At 36.2% G+C, this 21309-nt stretch overlaps 1 protein-coding gene and 1 long non-coding RNA gene across 2 annotated transcripts in view; one reads left to right on the top strand and one right to left on the bottom strand.

The window, feature by feature from the left end:
• The window catches only part of LOC123568706 (uncharacterized), a 92729-nt gene extending 84767 nt beyond the window's left edge, over positions 1-7962 (top strand). The window contains exon 4 of the long non-coding RNA XR_006692175.3: positions 6178-7962. This is a non-coding gene — a long non-coding RNA (uncharacterized lncRNA). The remainder of the gene's footprint in view (positions 1-6177) is intronic.
• TRPC6 (transient receptor potential cation channel subfamily C member 6) overlaps positions 1-21309 on the bottom strand; it is a 130622-nt gene that overhangs the window by 21735 nt on the left and 87578 nt on the right. Inside the window, exons 3-8 of the mRNA XM_005579435.5 lie at positions 19810-19992; positions 17144-17308; positions 11152-11368; positions 4500-4733; positions 1628-1892; positions 218-413 (exon numbers count right to left, since the gene is read on the bottom strand). Coding sequence (XP_005579492.1) covers positions 218-413; positions 1628-1892; positions 4500-4733; positions 11152-11368; positions 17144-17308; positions 19810-19992 — 1260 coding nt within the window. The remainder of the gene's footprint in view (positions 1-217; positions 414-1627; positions 1893-4499; positions 4734-11151; positions 11369-17143; positions 17309-19809; positions 19993-21309) is intronic.

Here is a 21309-nt window from a genome sequence, read left to right on the forward strand (position 1 = left end):
CTGCTTCTTATGCCTTACTGCCCCATGACACCTTATTGATGTTGCATGTAGAAGCAAAGAGTTAAAATTTTCCAGATTACAGGTCAAACGAGTGTATAAAACAGGGAATGAACAAAGGGGGAAGAGCAATCCATACTTTCATCCTCATTGCTGAGTTAGTCCTTGGAATAATTAAAACATGTAGGCACAAATGATAAAAATGTATTGAAGATTATACCTCAATTTCCTGGAATGAACTGTTGATCATGGCAATTAACATATTTAGCAAAACAATGACCATTGTAACATTATAGACTCCATAAAGAACGTAACCAATGTTTTCAATGAATTTGTGGTTATAGTTGATGACCACTGATTTCACTTCAGAAAGTCCAAATATAGCCCAGAACAGTGTCTTAAAACTCTCTTCAACTCTGGGGAAAAATAAAAGAAGAAAAGAAATAAAGTGTATAAGTAAATAACAATATTACCATAATAAAAGTGAGTTGATTTAGTGTCTTTGCAAATTACTATTTATTAAAAAAAAAAACCTTCACTTCTCAGAAGCTCACTTTTCTTTTCTGTAAAATGGTTACAATAGGATTGCTGCAAGGATGGGGTAATATTGTGCATATGAAGTACATAATCATAACTCAATAAACACATAAAAAGCACTCAATAAATGCTATTAACATAATTTCTAACCACAGATATGAACACTTAAATAATCCATAGCTTTGGCAATGGAATTGTTAAATGTACTACTTAAAAATAACATAATTTGTTAGAATCCTTTTAGTTTTCCTGCTGATCTATACTTCTACTCATATCCAATAAATAGATAATAATCATATACATCTTAATGGAAAATACAATATAAACAGACAATGTTACCAAAATCACTGACATGTCTTAGGTAGGAATTTCAATGCTGTAGGTCTAATTATTGACCAAAGCTAAGGCAATTTGCTTAACTTAGGTGGTTACATTTCCCTGACAAACTGTATTTCAGAAAATATGGAAAACAGTAGGCTTATGTTTCAGTTGTTGCTTCTCATTGTAACACTGCAGACCTAATATTTAAATAATCTATTCCAAACACTCTTTATTTAAAAAAAAAAAAATGTGTCCATGGTGAAATAAGTCAAAACTCTTGTCACTATTGATAAGTCAGATCTACTCAGTAATAAGATCTGAGCAATTCAATTAGGAAAGCAGCTGTTTTCATAGTTAGTGTCCCCAGGAGTCCCCTGTAAGCAGGAGGGTAAGGGAGTTCAGAGCAACAGATCCTAGAGTCAGCAAGCAAGGGTTACACCCTGGCTGTTCCACATACAGCTATGGAATATTCAGCAAATTACTTAATTTTTTCGAGTTTCAGTTTCCTCTTGGTGAAATAGAGATAATAAAGGGAGGCATGCAAGGTATTTACCTGGCTCTAAAAATGTTAGTTATTATTTAATATTAGAAAGGTTCCTACATTTTAGAGTCCCTCTAACTCATTTTTAAAATCCCCTCATTTTGCAAAAGAGGAACTAGAGATGAAGTCTTTACCAAAACATTATTTATCCCATGGACTTACATAAACACTGTTAAACTAATATTTATTTAATTTGCAGTAACTATCATCAGAACATCTGAGATCACATACGTTGTGAAGGCTTCATTTTGTTTTGCACCAATGTAGTAGGAGTAGAGATTGAACATTCCAATCATAAAGGCCACAAACACCATAATGAATATGACCATGAACTTGAAGATGTCTTTGACTGTTCTTCCAAGTGATATCTGCAGAGGTCCAAAGCTTTCATTTGCTGGCAAAATATAAGCTATCCTAGAGAAACTTAAAACTACAGCAATTGCATAAAGACCTTCAGATATTATTTGAGGATCAGAGGGGTCCCACTTGATCCTGGCTAGGAAAAAGCAAAGATAAAGGGTTGTGTGAGTTTCTTCAAATTGTTTATTTAGGTAACTTCTTTTTCTGCAAAAGAAATATAGTTACATTAGAATCCAGTTTTTGAATGGAAGTCTCCTATCTTAAAGGGCTTCTTAAGTGTCTGCTATAGTTGAGCTTCTTAGTTTATTGAGAACATGACTCTCCTGGTTTGCTAGCAATTTCCCATAAGGGGATAGCATAATAGTTAAGAGTTCAAACTATAGACTCAGTATCTGTAAAAGTTCATGTATATATATGTATGCACATACACGTATATCAAAGAACTTACAAAACTACTTCTCTTAGTTTTGTTTCCCGATTTTTGAAAATGAGACAATGTCCCCTCTAACTCTCTTGTCTTTGTGAGAATTCAATAAGTCAGCATATGTTCCGTGTTTAGCAAGTGCCTGGCACTTAATAAATGGTAGTGTTTATTATTCAGTCTTAAACTATAATTACACTATAATTTTAGGCTTGTAGCATATTTGTAGTCATTTAAATTAGGAGTAACTTTTATTGGACACTCAAGTCTATTTTTACCATAAAATGTAGCAATTATTCACTTATGAATTTTTCTGGCATTATTACATCAGGTCATCAAAAATGCAATTAAGAAACCATTATGAAGAAGAACACAAAACAATGTGTAAGAAAGGGGAAAAACATAATTACAAATTTGAATTTGCTTATTTGTTGAGAAGTGGAATTAGGAAAGGATAACAAGAAACTAATAAAAGCAGTTTCCTTTTTTATAGTGCTTTGAATATAAGTATTATCTACAAATAGCTTTGAATTTTTTTAATTAAGTGCATTTTTAAAAATCTTTCATTAAAATAAACATTAATAATAATGGAGCCCTTATGTGATATTGCCAATAAACTCACAAGTGAATGTTAACTAATTTCTTATCAGAGGGTTTGAAATGAGTATTCAAAGGGAATATATTTTCCCCATCCAGGTTTCTACGAGGTGGTAGTCTCCTTAAGTAAATAACTGAACCAGTTTCCATCCCTTAGTCAGTTTCTTCTTGGAAAGCTGGAACGACTTATCTGATTGCTCAATTGGGATGAATAACTGGGCATAGCTGGCTCAGCATTGCCTTCTCTGTCCTGGGAATTCTCCTCTGGTCCTCCATGGAGCTGTCATCCTCTTTTAGTGGGGAGGACTGCCCTGGTCCATTGCTATCTAGAAATTGGAGGATATGTCTGCCTAATTCTGGGGTTCAGTATTACTGAACCCATTAGCTAATAGACTCAGACCTATGTCATCCACCCCGGATTTTATCAGTGTTAGAGGTGATGATCTGGCCTCCATATTAATGTCTTGTTTTATTTCTCAACTAATTCTAAGACTGGTTGGGAAGCAGTGGTGTTATTGACTGGGGAACCTCTCAGAGATCCCAACAATTCCTTTGTTTTCAAATACTTTTTATATATCTTAAATGCAAATGGCACTCAAATGTGAACTTTATTATATGTATTTATAGGGCACAACTTGATGTTTTCATATGTGTCCGTCTACACTGTGCAAAGATTAAATGAAGCTAATTAACATATTCATCACCTCGCATACATTTTTGTGGTAAGAACATTGAAAATTTACTCTCTTAGGAATTTTCAAGTATACAGTACATGATGATTAACTCTAGCCACCATACTGTATATCTCCAGAACTTATTCACCCTAACCGTGTACCCTTTGTAAACTTTGTACCTTTGACCAACATCTCCCCATTTTGTGCCCCTTAACCCAGCCCCTGACAACCACCATTACCTTCTATCTCTTTGAGTTTGACTTTTTTTAGATTCTACAAATAAGTAAGATCATATACCATTTGTCTTTCTGTGCCTGCCTTATTTCACTCAGCATAATGTCTTCCAAATTCATTCATGTTGTTACAAATAACAGGATTTTCTTCTTTTAAAAGGTAGAATAGATGTAAATGACGAGTTGATGGGTGCAGCACACCAACATGGCACAAGTATACATATGTAACAAACCTGCACGTTATGCACATGTACCCTACAACTTAAAGTATAATAATAATAAATAAATTTTAAAAAAAAGGTAGAATAGTATTCCATTGCACATATATATATACACACACACACATATATGTGTGTATATATCCGTATACATATATATACACATATGTATATATCCATATACACACGTATATATCCATATACATATATACACACATATATATGTATACAGAGAGAGAGATACAGATAGCTAGCTAGCTAGATCAAATGTGAACTATTTTTAATTAAAAAAAAAAAGAAAGAGGGAAAAATAAATCCAGGACATAAGACATGTATTCTCAATGAAGTTTGGTAACTAGCCAATTGATCCAAGATATAAAGGGAGATGGGTCTTGTGATTAAGAGAGTTTTCCAGGGAGTAGAAAAATCAAAGGAAGAAGCGGAAAGCATGCTTCCTCACATATAGATGCTCATTCTTCAGATACAGATGTTGGAAACGAACAATTTTATGAGAATTGGGCAGTAACCAAACTACTACTGACATCTGTTTTACAAGAAAATTCTACATTTTTAATTATATTGACTCTACTGTAAACTCACCCAAATTGTAGTATTTCACATTGTCTCCCAATGTTACTTTCGTCAAGTCCTTCAAAGTGTCATTTGCATCAATGATGCTCTGGGCTTTGGAAGCATGCCAAAATGCCATGAATCTCGCAATGAATGATGCTGCAAAAATTGCTAACATACCAAAATCAAGCATATTCCACAACTCAAACAAATATTCCTTGGGGCCTTGAGTCCAAATTTCTTTACATTCAGCCCATATCATGCCTGTGTCAGAAAGGGGTTAAAATATCAATTCAATTGCATTCAGTCTTAGCTGTTCTTTAAAACAAAATATGTTTGAAAGGTCTCAGCCTGACATTACAAAACCCTTCAAAATTTGGCCCCAGCCTGCCGTCCCACCATAATTCCCATATCCTCACAAATATCATAGTCCAGAAATATCAGTGCATACCTGAAAGCAATTTGACAAAGTTCATTGAACACCTTAAAATAACAAATGTCCTGCTGATCAATTAATTCCACACATAAAAATATATTTAAAAGATGATTATTGTAGGATACTTTATAATAACCCAAACACACCCACACACTCAATAGAAGTAAAATGGAAGTGGGACTTCCACAGATGGAGTATTATGAAGCCATTTAATGTGATATTTTATTAATTACCATGGGACAGTGACCATGAGAATGTGCCTCAGTGACATCCAACTATAGGAATTTGATTGGTCACAGGCCTCACCTACTGTCTTCTGAAAACCATTGCCATTTTTGTCCAAGGCCATGTCTCCCCCAGACTGATCTCAGCCAATTACTGAGGTTACCTCTTCTTGGGAGACATGGGACTCTTCTGATGGCTGACTTTGGCTCAAGGATTTCATGACAGTCTTGCCAAGCTTTCCTTAGACTGTGTAAATATCTAGGATGCTTCTACTCAACCTTCCTGCCTTCTCTCTGTCCCTTGGGGTTTGACTTATATCCCTGCCTGAGAGCCTTTGAGACCTTTCTCAGCTTTCTCACCATTTCCTCTCACAAGAAATGTTCCTTAATAAAATTTCCATTTCCCTTAATAAACCTGTTGAACATTTCATCTTTGTGCCTGCTTCTTGGAGGACCTGGACTAACATACATTGCAAAAACCTTTATATTGTAATGCTAAGTAAAAATGTTTCAAATGTTATGTTATGATGTATGGTTTATATTTAAAACCAGCACAGTGAAAGCCTAGATGGGATGACACGAACTTATTAATAGTAGTTGCCTTTTTCTGGTGGAATTATTAATAGTACTGCCTATTTCTTCAAAATTTTAGTGTAGTATTTAGGAACACTGGATTTGAGGAATTTAGGTACACAGGCTACCATGGATTTGAGAATTTGTTCTTCCATTTTTCAGTTATGAAGTCTTTGATAAGGTATTTAAACTATCTAAAACTCAGGTTGTAAAATGGAAATGATATTGGTTCATTCCCGCTTCACTGGATTGTTATGAGCCTTAAACAAAATAGTTCATGTGAAATACACAGCTCAGTGTCTGGCACTTGGAAAAAATTATGACTAATGTTTACTGAGTGCTTACTATTTAAAATTTTCCACGATTGGCACATGTATGTTTTTCTTAATTTGAAGAATCCCGCTTTTTTAATTAAAAAGAAGTTGCTTTATCCCTATTAAGATACTCTACTCTGACATCCTGTCTCCTTCTGCAGCCATCTGGAGAAATACAACCCAAACTCCAACAACGGATCAAAACTTGTCTCCATCAAGAAGTCCTTCACAGCCTCGAGTTGAAATTAATCTTTTACTCTCAGCAACCACCTGCCTCAAATTCTCACACTGGTCCTAAATGTCAATCACAGAACCTGCTATATGAATAGCTGCAGAGCCCTGTGGGGATTAAGGAAACACCCCATCTCTAATCTCCAAGAGCACATCATGTGCCTTTTCTTAAAGCCAGTTTTCAATGCAACATAGAAGACATGGATTTAAGAGAAGACTTCATTACTTATTTTGAGTTGTTTCAAGTTAAGAGGGGACTAGGATTGATTTAATATAAAATCTGGGGGATCAAATTTGTGACAGGAAATACGGCAGTTTTTTCCCCCCATTGTGGTCACCAGTTTCCTGTCAGCCTCACTAGGAGATGAGGATGGTGCAGAGTAACAAGCTTGGGGACTAAAGGGACATTTGAACTCATGCAGCCTAGTTTTCAAAACTTCCCTTCCTCTTGTTCCTCCCACTTCATCTTCTTTTCTCTTTCTCTAAGAAGTAGAATTCGTGGCACAAATGATGTCTTCCTGAAGCTTAAAATCTAAAACAAGTAAGTGAGCTATTCTGCTCAAAGGAAAAGTTCCTGTCTCATTTGTCCTGAGGACCCCTGAGAGCTGCCAAGGAGAGTTTGAAATCCCGCATCAAGTCCAAGCTCACGGCAAGCAGGAGACTTCACAGGGATCAAGCCTCTGCTCATACAGATCTTGCGATAAGGTGCTTCGCTAATTCTGAAGGCTGCTCATCCCACTGTTGAATTTTCAGAATATTCCTTCAACGTGGATGCAGTGGTTCTATTTTTGCCCTCTAGAGAGGTAGCAAATGAGTCAGCTCCCTCTGCCTTCAAATTTATTTTTACAAAAAAACAACCAAAAAACCTACCTGTGTGCTCATTAAATCTGTTTTTCTCTAGCAGAGGCAGGTTAAACATGAAACTGAAGCTTCCAGATGTCTTTACGTGCCCAGGCTTCTTCTAAGTCCTCCCTTTGTCTTCTTTTTCTCTAAACGGGGCCCTCTGAATAAACAAGCCTCAGATTCCACTGGGTCTTACCCCATGCCTCACCCTCTAGGGTAAGCTTCCCCAGCGCCTCAAGTGCTGTTCTGAGAATGACTCACTCTCCAAACTGCTGTTGTGCTTGAAATGCTCCTTAGTTTGCCAACTGGCTGCACGGGGCACCCGGGGCCTGCAGATGTGGTCTGGCCATTGGGTAATTACTGCCCTCAACTGCCATCCTCTCCTTCTGTTGAAGAGTCAGCCCAGGACTGCATCTGCTTTCTCAGCAGCTCAGACTGACCATTAAGTGACAAGTGCTCCTAAGGCCCTTTTCACAAGTGTCTTCAAGCATGTCCGCCTCCCTGTGTTCCTGCTATACGTCCTCTCATTGATTTGAGCTCACTGTTCTGCCTTGTCAACATCTCCTGACACATCAGTTTTGTCATTTAGCCTTTCAACTTTCTGTCAACTAAACATTAGATAAATCTGCTTTGTGACTAACAGTGTTGTCCTCTCCCTCAAGCCCACATAACACACCCAACACCTCATCTAAGTAGGCCACTTCTTATTAACATTTCCAGAAAGTACAACAACTTTCTTTCAAGAATAACTTAAAAAAAAATACCAGTGTCAGAAACGGAACCAGGAATCTAACATATGCTACAAAAGCATCACCTGTCCTGAGTTGTTCATTATTTTCCCTTTAAATAAACACTGTTAGCTAGTCTCTGAAGTCAAATACAAAGACTGGTGGGACAAAAGTTACAAGGAAATTGCTTTTGATTAAAGCCTCATTTAATATTCCCGCATTAGGTTTCTAAATGAAAAAGGAAAAAATATATATAAAGTTTAAAATAAAACTCAGACGGCCGGGCACGGTGGCTCACGCCAGTAATCCCAGCATTTTGGGAGGCTGAGGTGAGTGGATCACCTGAGTTTGGGAGTTCCAGAGCAGCTGGACCAACATGGAGAAACCACGTCTTTATTAAAAATACAAAATTAGCCGGGTGTGGTGGTGCATGCCTGTAGTCCCAGCTACTCGGGAGGCTGAGACAGGAGAATTGCTTGAACCCGGGAGGTGGAGTCTGCGGTGAGCCAAGATCGCGCCATTGCACTCCAACCTGGGCAGCTAGTGTGAAACTCTGTTTCAAAATAAATAAAATAAAAAATAAATAAAACTAAGACTAGTATGAGGAGGATAATTTATGGTAAAGAATAAAATGAACATGTTATATAAAACATAACTCACTGAACTCGTGCAGTCTAGTTGTTTTCAAAGCTTTTCATTCCTCCAGCCCCAGGCATGGTCTTCCTTCTGTATCCTCCCTCTTAGAGACTGTAGTCACTACCTACTGATCCAAGGCAGAACTAGCAGCTCCTCCCTTCTGATGTGCAGTGATCACCAAGTTGTTTGGGGTTTACCTTTTAGGGTGCTCTCAAGTTTATATGTATTTTTATATGTAAAATATAATATGTTCAATTTATTATTTGCCATAAATCATTCTCCTCATACCCCTCTATATAAAATTTAATTTTTAAAATTATTTACCCCTTATAGAAAATTTAATTTTTCAAAGTTTCATCTTGTCCTAAAACAGTCATGTTTTGCCTAATAGGAAATAGCACTCCTATGTAAAAGTGACATATAAACGCTTAGTGAAAAGTTGAATAATAATTATAATTTTCTGAAATTTCTTGAACATGTCCATCGTGCCAAGTACTGTATTATTTACCTTACATATGCTAACACATAAAAAATAAACTATGAGACATGGGCTTTTAGTTTAATAAGATAAAGGCCATGCAAAAGTGATTGTTTATTCTTATTTTAAATCAGACATTAGAAGTGAAATATAATTTCTTTTTATAGCCTCATCAATTAAATTAGAAAAGAATTAGAATAAAATCAAAGCCATCTTCTGTGTCCAAGATTTATCATTACTTTGGTGATACAATTCACATTTTATGCCACTATCCATATTTTTCCCTAAAACATATTCAGGAAATGAAGTGATTTGAAAGTTTTGAATAACTCAAATGCTATTGAATTACATTTAAAATATTCCTATGGTAATTTGAAAAATGCTTCTTAATATTTTGATTGATCATCTCATCAAGCTCCAGCATGAAACCAAGAAGACATGTCCTGCCTTAGAAGTGATACAAAACTGACAATGCTTCTCCAGGTCCCTAAAGAGGGAGATGGGATGTTATGGGGGGAATGGAGAAGTCTATGGATTATTAAAGGATTTATATGAAAACCCCTGAGCCTAATTTTCTTTACATCTTACATATGTTAACCCGAGGTAGTTTTATGCATAGTCAGGGCCTTAAGTACCATCTGGGATTGAGGATTGCTAGAACTTTACTCAAAACCCAAATACTCCCAGGGATCATACTTTATATTACTGAATGGACATTTCCACTTTGAAATTCCGTGGGCACTTCAAAGTCAATCATAACCTAAACTTTATCAGCTTTTCATTCCTCCAGTCCCAGGCATGGTCTTCCTTCTGTATTCTCCCTCTTAGAGACTGTAGTCACTACCTACTGATCCAAGGCAGAATCCACAGCTCTCCCTTCTGAGGTGCAATAATCACCAAGTTGTTTGGGGTTTACCTATTAGGGTGCTCTCAAGTCCTTTCCCCTAGCTCCTGAGTTCCAGGCCTCATCCTCCTAGCAGGGAGCACTTCCACTGAGTCTCAGCCTCTGGACTCTTTTAAGCCACCCTCTATTTCACAACCACTGTGACCTTTCTAAAACATGATCAGATCAGATCACCAATTGCTGAAAAGCATCCTCTAGCCATTTCTCCACCCTTATCTCCCATCACTCACATCCATAAATGCACCTTGACTCCTTCTCTGCCTAACTCATCATATTCCAAGTGTGCCAGGTGTTGCCGTAGTCTCACATCTCTAATGTTCCCATGCCTTGTAGTATCCTTGTCCCCCAAACAGGTCTAGTTAACATTCTCTTATCCTCAAAGTATCAAATTGAAGGTACTGTCCAGGAAGGGCTTCTTGCCCCCTCCACTTCACAGCCCACCTCAGATTTAGATACTCCCAATCTGTGTATGTTCATAATACCCCAATAACTCCTCAATTATAGCATTTGTCACCTTGAATTTTAATTATTGATTTACTTACTGACCTGCCTCCCAGACTTAACTTCCTTGAGCACAGGCACTATGTCTCATTCACTTTAGTATCCTCATTACTTCACAAAGGCACTTAACAGTCACTGGATTTATTTATTCATAAATGTCGAATTGAAATATCTTTCTTGTTTGTATTATATTTAATGCTACATGTACGATTGATTCTTAAGACAAATAGTATAGCAACTACGACCATATTCCTTCTCTTCCACTTACCACCCAGGAGTCCTAAAGAAAGTTACTGGATCCTTAGATAAATCCTATAAAACAGATGTGATTATACATTATAGATTAGAAAACTGAGGTGCAGAGAAATGATGTGATTTGATGTCTATAAAGTACTTGGAATAATTCTTGGCACATAATAAATGTTCAATAAATGCAAGTGTCTATTAGCTTCAATTCCTGTCAAATCTCAATGTAAAATTGTGGTTGTGTTGAAGCTTGAAATCACAGCTATCTCTCAAAATATGAATGGCATAATGGCTTTGTGTCACTGGTGGGGTGTGATTGATAATATCCTGTTGGTTTTCTTCCTGGGTTTTCCTTGGAAATGCAAAAAAACGCACAGCATGTGAGAAGACTATGGCACCGATAATGAACCCAAGGAACTGTACTTTAAGAACACAAAGAAAATTATGATGTGCGGTGCATTGTATCATGCTGCATACATTTGTATAACTGATGTGTGAAAGAATCAGTGTCATTCAGTCCAACTGCTAAGACTGCAAAGAAAAAACATGACAGAAAATCAGTCTTTACCTATTACCCAGGATATAATGAGCATCTCCATCCATGAGAAGCAGGATGTTTTCATCCTGAACAGCTGTTTTGCATTATCTGTGCTGGTTTCATTAGGAAGGAGTTTTGTGCCTTCAAATCTGTCAGCTGCATTCATGACAAGCAGTCCCAGAAAAATGGTGAAGGAGGCTGCGTGTGCTACAAACTTCATGAATGGTCCACGCATTATCTTCCCCATCTGCCACAACACACACCAAAAGAAAATCTTAACTTTGTTTTGTACGCTTTGCAAAGCACACATACATACATACAAGAATAAACATCGCATATTCCAACCATCTCCTAATTGTCTATATTTATGCAATTCCTGATAGAGTAATATCTTTATGTTGTTATAAAATTTTGTTCACATTCCTTACCTACATGTGCTGATGTTCTTGATTAATAACGAAATACATGTGTTTTTCTAATAAACGATATTTAAATTCTTAAAATATATAATATTGTTGACAAAATATGGAGCATAATAATGTCAGCATTATTCATATAAAGCAACTAATTTAGTGGGCCTGAGGTATTGAGGAAGTGGCAATGAAAATATGAAACTGAGTCTACTTTGCAAAGTATAGAACCTTGGTGGGTGTCCTCACATATACTCCATTGACAGGCATGCAATTGAGGCCTGAGTGGATGTTGCTATTTTGGTGATCTTGTAAATGCAGTAAAAGTCATGAGTACCAAGAAGAGAACTCCCAAGTGAGGACAGGGCAGCAGGGCAGTTCCTATAGTGTACTGGAACAATGTCCTGGAAGGACACTGGATTTAATGTCTAACATTTTAAGTTCAGGTTCCAGTTTTATTCCCTCATTAGCTGAGTGACAATGAGCACATTTCCTAAATTATGTGAAAACCAGATTCTTATATGAAATATGGGGACAATAAAAGCTAGTGTGCCTTTTATAGTATAAGATTAATTTCTCTCTAAGATGTACAGATCTTCACTTCGGCAGAGTGAGGATCTAGGATAGACTAAGGGGTCTGGACATCCTCTGAAATGAAAAAAACTCAAACTGTGTGCACAGTTTCCCCCACCCTTTAGAAGATGGTCCATAGCTTTCAACAGCTTTTCAAATGAGTTTATTACCACAGAAAACTTTACAAACTAATAAAATGCAACCAACACTTAGTTGGCACTCTTTTAAGTGCTTTACACTGTTAACTTGTAATCATTACAACAATTCAAAAGGGTAGATGCCCTCAAATGCCCACTTTGGATGAAGAAACTGAGGAAGTGAGGTCAAGAAAGTTGTTCAAGGTCACATATCTCATAAGTGGTAGAGCTGGAACTTGGACCCAGGCATTCTTGTCCCTAACTTAATACTTCTATTTGGTTTACAGAATAATTTCATACTTTCTCATCAATGGGCCTACATATGTAAATTATTAGGAATTATCTTTTAAGACTCGGAAAAGATAAATGCTATTATGGAAGGAAAACAATTGGTGTTCTCTATTTCCATAACTTTATTTGTCTATATGGTTTTCAAAATAATAAAACTTAGAGCTGGAACCAATTAACTTATCTTGACATTCTGAATGTTAGGCCAGAAACAGGAGATATTGTATTGTATCTCTCTCTCTCTCTCATGCTGTGTGTGTGTGTGTGTGTGTGTGTGTGTGTGTGTGTGTGCAGTTGTCCCTAGGTATCCATGAGGGATTGGTTCCAGGTCCTTCCATGGATACTAAACTCTGAGGCTACTCACGTTCCTGATATAAAATCATAATATTTACAAATAACCTAGGCATATCTTCCCATATACTTTAATACTGAGATTACTTATAATATATATTATCGTGTAAATGCTATGTAAATTTTTGTTATAAGATACATTTTTAAATTGACATATATTTGTACATATTTATGGAGGGTACGCAGTGATGTGTCAATACATACAACATATAGTGATTAGATCAGGGTAATTAGCGTAGCCATCATCTCAAACATCTATCATTTCTTTGTGTTGAGAATATTCAATATCCTGTTCATAGAATAATGCCAAAAGAAGTCTCTACCTGTTCAGCACAGACACAATTGTTTTCAACTGTTTTCAATCTGTGGTTTGTTAAATCTACAGATGCAGAACCCACAGTTACAGAGGGCCAAAGAATAGACATAGACACATAGACACACACACACACACACACACACACACATACACACACACACAGAGTTTTAAGCCAATAGATTCTAGGATTGCAGAGCCAATCCAAAGTTACTTTGTAAAAATTTGCTGTAAAAAAAATGCTTAGATACTATCACCTATGGAATTGATTTAAATTTTTTTGTTTTTTTTAAGATCCTTTTAAAATCTAACTCTCAAGTAATCAAATGATGGCAAAATTAAAACAAATGGTAGAAAAAGTAAGTTTGATTTTCTTCTATTGTCCTTTGCTATTTTTCTTTTTAAATATAAACAGTTAAAAATAAACATCAATGTTATATTTCCATGATGTGTTATACATAAAATTTTAATTCTATAATGTTTTATGTATGATTTGTTTTAACTGTGTATTAAAGTTATTGCAGGAATCCATATCTATCTCATGGGAAAATCCATTATAAATCCTAAACTATTTCTTTTTAAATTCTCAATTTATTTGACTGTTTGGGGAAAACTGGGATTAGAGGCAATGACTGTTAGTGAAATTCATGAAAATGTTATTTATCACCTGCCTGGTTACAGGAAGAATGAGAAGCAGCTTTCAAGGACATCATACAGTAGAGCATAAGTTAAAATAGAACCAAATAAATAACATAAATAGAAAACATGAGGTTGGGGACATAAAATGGAGTTGAAATAAAGCTATCTACATTATTGATATCTGAAAACTCTGGAACCTTAGTTTAACTGTCCCGAACACCTCTAAAGTCAATCTTCAGTTTTCAGGGCAAGGTGTCTGATCTGTGTGCCTGGCCCCTACCTGGCTTCCCTTCTTCCTCCACTGGCCTACTGACCTTTACATAATATTACTCTTCCTTTATTTTATTCTAAAGGGAGTGTCAATCCAGGCATCTTCTTCTGCTTACTAAAAGTCTTAGGGTATTTTTAGGTTTGTTTGTTGGTGTTTTCTTGTTTTGTTTTGTTTTAACAATCAAACAAAAAGCTGGTTGCCTAGAAACTAAAATGGGCATGTTTGAAACCTCATAGCCTTTATTTTTCTTACAAAGGTTGAGAATTATATTTCTCTTTAAACTGAGGGAGATTTTGGCATCTCTCACTAGACTTTAGGAATTGAAGTGAGTTATCCTTTTTAGTAAGATTTGCCATCTATATACTCTGGGATATAGACAAATTTCCAAAAAATAATCGTAAAGGAGGAGAGCTAGATGAAGAAATTGAACAACTGATGTACCTGGAAAATTACTGAGGGTAAGCATTGAAATAAATACTTGTCTTTAAATATTATATGTCAGACTCTTTTTAGGTGTTTATTGATGACTAAATACCTAGCTACTCAACACCACATAGAAATGAAAAAGGTTGAGACTACCTTAAACTAAAATGATTTGTAATTGCAGTGTGACTATTCTTATTATAATGAACAAAAACAAGTGATGTTTGGATTACAGTAGAAGAAAGAGGGCAAGTAAAAACAAAAGGGATTTCAGAAAGGGGAAAAAAGAACATCAACTTTTGTTTCCTATAGCAAAACCAACTTTAAACAGAAATGGGGACTCAGTCACAGTGCATAGGCCTGCAATTTGATCTTATTGATGTTCACGGATATATTGGAAAATCCAAAATTTTTTAAATATATTTGGAATAAAAGCACCAATTTAGCTGAAGCAATCTCCTCCCACAAAAAAAATCCTGTGGCCTGTAAAGCATATTTATGTTCATTACAAATGGAAAACTATAAAATAGATTTTATCATCATGACTCAAAGGATAAAAACAGTAAAATAGGTATTGGATAGGAGAAAAAAATACCTTGACAATGTCCTTTTAATTTGATTATTTGCCTCAATGTTCATAAACGAGGATGGAAAACAGATGCCAGAAAGAAATATGGCCAGGGAAGAAGAAATAGTAAAGGAAATCAGTTTAATTAGAATTCAATCAAAATTTAAGAAATATGTAACTCTAAGGACTGCCAAAAATAGTCTGTGTCAAAGCACCAGACACTCTGGAATACATTATGCTTTCGAACACACTGGTTATGGAAAAGGAAAATTATTCAGTTTAGGAAAGAGATTATAATTTAACTGGTCACAGAATGAGAACAGGGATAATTCAAAAACTCCCCCTATTTTAATTCAGTTTAAATCTCGGATGACTCAGGAAATATAAGGAGAAGAAGAAGAAAGAGACTACCTACATAGATATAACTCATGTTCTAGGGAAATACACTTAGAAATGTATTTGGCTAAATTTAAGGGGTACCAGTGCAATTTTGTTACACGAATATACTGCATAGTGGTGAAGTCCTGGCTTTTAGTGTACCAGTCACTCAAATAATATGCACTGTACCCATTAAATAATGTGTCGCCACCTGTCCCTGTTCTGAGCCCCCACTTTTCTAAGTCTCTGATGTCTATCATTCCACACTCCATGTCCATGTACACACATTATTTTTCCAGGCAAAATCTGTCATTTCTAGTAAAAAGGGGAAAAATTTCAACTTTCTAGATGAACATCTGTACTATAGATGTCATTTCTAGTAAATTGCACTATTTTCATTTTATGTTCTTCATTTATATTTTACGTATCTAAGATACCAAATTTTGGCCTTATATATTTTAAGGGGCAAATGTCTATGATGATGGATTTTACTCTCATGAGAAAAACGTCCAGTTTCCTGTAGTTCCTATCATCATCACTAGAAATAATTAGGATGTTTCCACTGTCTAAAAGGCTTTGCACAAGCTTTCTAGCATGAGTCATTTTGAACGGTCCTTATATGGCTAAAACACCAAAAATATGACAAAGTAATTAGAAAACAATATGTTAGTAATGGTGATGTTTGTGTTTGCGCCCACATATTACAGATGTTTGAAAATGAATCATGCCCATGTGTAAGCACTGGAAGTAACCCAACTGATAGTTCTTTCTACATAGCACATTAATAGATGGTCCAGCAGACATTTAGCCACTAAGCTTCAGATTTATTTCAATCTGCCTCTCCGAGTTCAACAGATCCAGAAATGTGGCTTCAAAAACATAAAGAATAGGCTTGTTAGCAGGACACAAATTTCTCCACTTGTTAACAGAATAATAGGTCAATATTTCTCAAACCTGTCCTGTCACGCTAATGAAAGGCTAGATCCATCTGAACATAGCATTTTTACCAAAGCATGGGTAGATAGCTTTTGCTAAGAAAATAGGCTATTTTTGCTCTCAGGCTCTGGTGTACTTAGTCCCTAATATATATATATATATATATATATATATATATATATATATATATATATATATTCTTTACTGAAACAAGTATTACACTAGTATTTACATGACTGCCTTTGATTTAAGATTTATCTGGTCATATTAGCTAAAATAAATACAAGACAAAACTTTCATCTCAATTTTTTCCAGAGGAGAAACAGAAAAAGTTTTCATCTTTTAGGATGTCATTTGAAATATATGCTCAATGGTACTATGACCTCATTAAGAAATATAAAAGTATATGCATGGATGTACATAGAGAAAAGAGTAAAAGGAAATAAACTAATATAGTTACTGAGTTTCCTTTCATACATTAACAGTGGTGATATTACAGGTGAATTTTATCTTTTCCATTTTTTTGTTTCCTATAGCAAACATGTATTATTTTATGACAATAAAAGCAAGAAAATTATTTAAGCCCAAACAGGAGTTATTTTATAATATTAAAAACAATAAAGACTACTGAAACTCAACTATAATTCCTTAAATTTTCACTCTGAAGGTAAGTTTTTTTCCCCACTTAAGACATTCTTCTAGTAGATAATAGAGGTGTAGGCTTCACATACATACCTTGCTGCATGGAGCAAACCAGTAAATGAGAGCCAAGAAGGGCAGTCCAATGGCAACAGCAAGGACCACAAGGAACTTGACCGCCATTGTCTGCTGTCGTAAACCAGAAAGATTCTCATACCAAATGGAGAGAAGTTGCTGTTGGCAGTTTGGATGAGCTACAAACTAGCAGGGAAGTGACAAAACATTTAAGTTTGATTAAAGAAAGGTTCAGCATAAATGATTTTCATGTGTTCTAATAGTTCCATGCTTTCCAATGAAATATATTGTTAGAATTAAAGAGCAAACATAAAACATCAAATTAACAGGCAACAAGCAAATGGGAAAAGGTTCTAATATGTTTTACATAAATTTGAAGATTCCAATTTATCAAGCTTTTCCTTTATAACAAACAAGCTTTCTTTCAAAGCACAGAAAAAATTTTAATGGATTATAAAAAGATTAATCTACATTTTATGTAGAGCTCTTATGATTATATAGTTTTTCATCTAGAAAGAGATCATATTAACTCAGGTGCCTAAATACTTTTTTAAAAATATCACCTTTCCTGCATTGACCTACAATGTCACACAGTTAATACTAAATTCCCATTTGTATATGGGTCTGTTTCTGGACTGCCTATTTTATTCTATTGATCTCTCCTTTTATTCTTGTGCCAAGAACTCTTTCAATTAAGAAGACTTAAATTTTCAATATTTATTTTTTGAGGGAATCTTTAAATTCTCATGTATTTATTTTTACAACTGAAACATACATATGGCAGAGTTATTTAATATACAAAAAGCAATATCCCAAAATAAAAATTGGTAAAGATATTAAAAAGTTACAATATTTAATATTAATATAAAATATGACAAAGGGCAGGTTATATAAAAGAACTACAAGTGACTCTTAAGGGTGATTAACCTCAAAGACAGTTTGAGAGGTAGGTAGAAAACGGAGTTAAGTCTAAAACAAGATAGAATGTTTATCTACTCAGAATGGTAAAGTTAGATAAAACCCACTGTGGGTGGAAGAAATAGGCCCTGTCACACACTGTTGGTGTTTATGGAAACTGGTACATCATTTTTGAAGGGAAACCTAGCAAATGTTTGGAAACCTAAAAATAAAAATTGACATATTAATTCCACATCTAAGAATTTTTGTTTACAAGTAAAAGTCATGCAAGTAAGCAAGCTATATGAACAAATGTTTACTGTATAAAAAATAAATAAAAATCTAATAACAAAAATCTGAAAATTATAATAAACATCCCTAAATAGTAAACAGATGTGAATATAATGAGATAACAATACAACCTTTAAAAAGATAAAGTGGACATTTATTGACTATAATGTAAAGTTATCCAAGAAAGAAATTTGTGTATAGAAACATAACAATGGTTCATTATTCTCCCTTCAGAACTGGAAAAATTGGGAGGAAACATGTTTATACTATTTGAAAACTTACCATAAGCATATGTTACTTTTATTAGAAAAACCTACCTTTAAAAGCTAGCTAGCTAGCTAGCTAGCTAGCTAGCTAGCTATCTATCTATTTATTTTGAGAGAGAGTCTCGCTCTGTCACCCAGCCTGGAGTACAGTGACATGATCTTGGCTCACTGCAACCTCTGCCTCCAGAGTTCAAGTGATCCTCCCACCTCAGCCTCCCTAGTAGCTGAGACTGTAGGTGCATGCCACCACACGCAGCTAATTTTTGTAGTTTTAGTAGAGACGGGGTTTCACTAAGTTGCCTAGGCTGGTCTCCAACTCCTGACGTCAAGTGATCCACTCGCCTCTGCCTCCCAAAGAGCTGGGATTACAGGCATGAGCCATTGTGCCCGGCCAGCTTTTTAAAAGATACCTCACATAATCTAAGAAAGAAGAGAATGGGACCAATGCTTGAAGACGGAGACTAAAAATATTTCACAAATAAAAATGCAGCTGGTGGAAAGTCTAATGTGGCAAAGAAGGAATTGAAGGCATTATTGGAAAACAGGAAGAAATGGGAAAATGGAATTGAGTCTCAAATAATGATGTTCCTGTCTTATAACAAATGTTTTAGAATTTGGATTCATAAAGTCATTGTTATATCATTAGCCCAGTCAAAGAAAGTGGCAATCCCTGTAAGGTTCTACATAAATACGTCCAGATTTTAAAGACGACTGGCATTTAGTGTAGGTAAAGTACCTCACAACTAGTATAGATGCTTATGATTTGTTAGAGAATCTGCCTAGTGCAACTGTTAGAAAATCCCGGCCGGGCACTGTGCCTCACGCCTGTAATCCCAGCACTTTGGGAGGCTGAGGTGGGCGGATCAGGAGGTCAGGAATTGGAGACCAGCCTAGGCAACGTAGTGAAACCCCGTCTTTACTAAAAATACAAAAAATCAGCTGGGCACTGTGGTGGGCGCCTGTAGTCCCAGCTACTCGGGAGGCCGAGGCAGGAGAATGGCGTGAACTCAGAAGGCGGAGCTTGAAGTGAGCCGAGATCGCACTACTGTACTCCAGCCTGGGCAACAGAGCGAGACTCCGTCTCAAAAAACAAAACAAAACAAAACAAAAAAAAAGAAAAGAAAAGAAAGAAAAAAGTAAATCCCAGCTTAATCTAAAAATATCAACCCTTTATCCTTATTTAGCACTAACAAGAACCAAAATAATGTAAATAGGCTTCATGCCTGACCTTACTTTTTTTACTTCATATTTAATGGCAAGTTTTAAACGGCTGAGATTTGGGCGACCGTGATCACCACTCTGGAGAGTTTCAACATCCCCATTCAGAATGGCCTCGACTTCTTCAGTGTTTCTGCACAGATCAAGGAGTCCGACAACAAAGTCTTTGCACTGCATTGACAGTTTTTTGTAGTCATTCTAAGAAAGACAAAGCAAAACAAAAGCAATAATGGAGAATAGCTCGTTTTACTATGCTTCAGAGACTTGAAGGATTTTACACTTCAGGGGAAACATTTTTTTTTTTTTTTTTTTTTTTTTTTTTTGAGACGGAGTCTCACTCTATTGCCCAGGCTGGAGTGCAATGGCGCGATCTCGGCTCACTGCAAGCTCCGCCTCCCGGGTTCACGCCATTCTCCTGCCTCAGCCTCCAGAGTAGCTGGGACTACAGGCGCCCGCCACCACGTCCGGCTAATTTTTGTATTTTTAGTGGAGACGGGGTTTCACCGTGTTAGCCAGGATGGTCTCGATCTCCTGACCTCATGATCCACCCGCCTTGACCTCCCAAAAGTGCTAGGATTACAGGCGTGAGCCACCGCACCCGAGAAACATTCCATTTTTAGTTTTACCGTTCATTTATCATATTTCAATTGCAGTTTCTGCTGACCTCTAAAATATTTTAGCACATGAAGATTTTCTTCATACCCTCAAAAAGGAAATTTATTTAAAGCATAATCAAAGTTATTTAAAAAGGAGTATGCTGGCCAGGTGTGGTGGCTCCCGCCTGTAATCCCCTCACTTTGGGAGGCTGAAGTGGGCAGATCACTTGAGCCCAGAAGTTGGAGACCAGCCTGAGCAACAGGGCAAAACCCTGTCTCTAAGCATTAGGAGATATACCTAATGTAAATGATGAGTTAATCGGTGCAGCACACCAACATGGCACATGTATACATATGTAACAAACCTGCACGTTGTGCACATGTACCCTAGAACTTAAAGTATAATTTTTAAAAAATACAGAAAAAATTAGCCATGAGTGGTGGTGTGTTCCTGTAGTCCCAGCTACTCAGGAGGCTGAGATGGGAGGATCACCCGGGCAGGTTGAGGCTGCAGTGATCCATGATTGTGCCACTGCCGCTCCAGCCTGGGCAACAAAGCGAGACCCTGTCTCCAAAAAAAAAAAAAAAAAAGAGTATGGTGTACCAAACTCACCTATTGATTCAGAAGAAATAAAAAATAACCAACTTTTTCCACAGCATGCTCATAGGACCTCTGCATATATCATCTCCTTCACGGGCACAACTTCATCAGTTAGGCATGCAATATACATTTAATAGGTCTTTGGAAGACCTTGTAAACTGTGTTAGTAAACTTGAGAAGCATAGAACATTTGGAAAGTTTCCAGAGAAGAGCAAGTACATGTCTATTTAACAGATTTTAATTGAAGAACTTTGTATGGCAGGCACAGCCTCAAAAGATGAAATCTAGACACTGAGTCTGCAATTTGAGACTCATCTC

The sequence above is a fragment of the Macaca fascicularis genome, chromosome 14 (assembly GCF_037993035.2).
Source record: "Macaca fascicularis isolate 582-1 chromosome 14, T2T-MFA8v1.1".
NCBI lineage: Eukaryota > Metazoa > Chordata > Mammalia > Primates > Cercopithecidae > Macaca > Macaca fascicularis.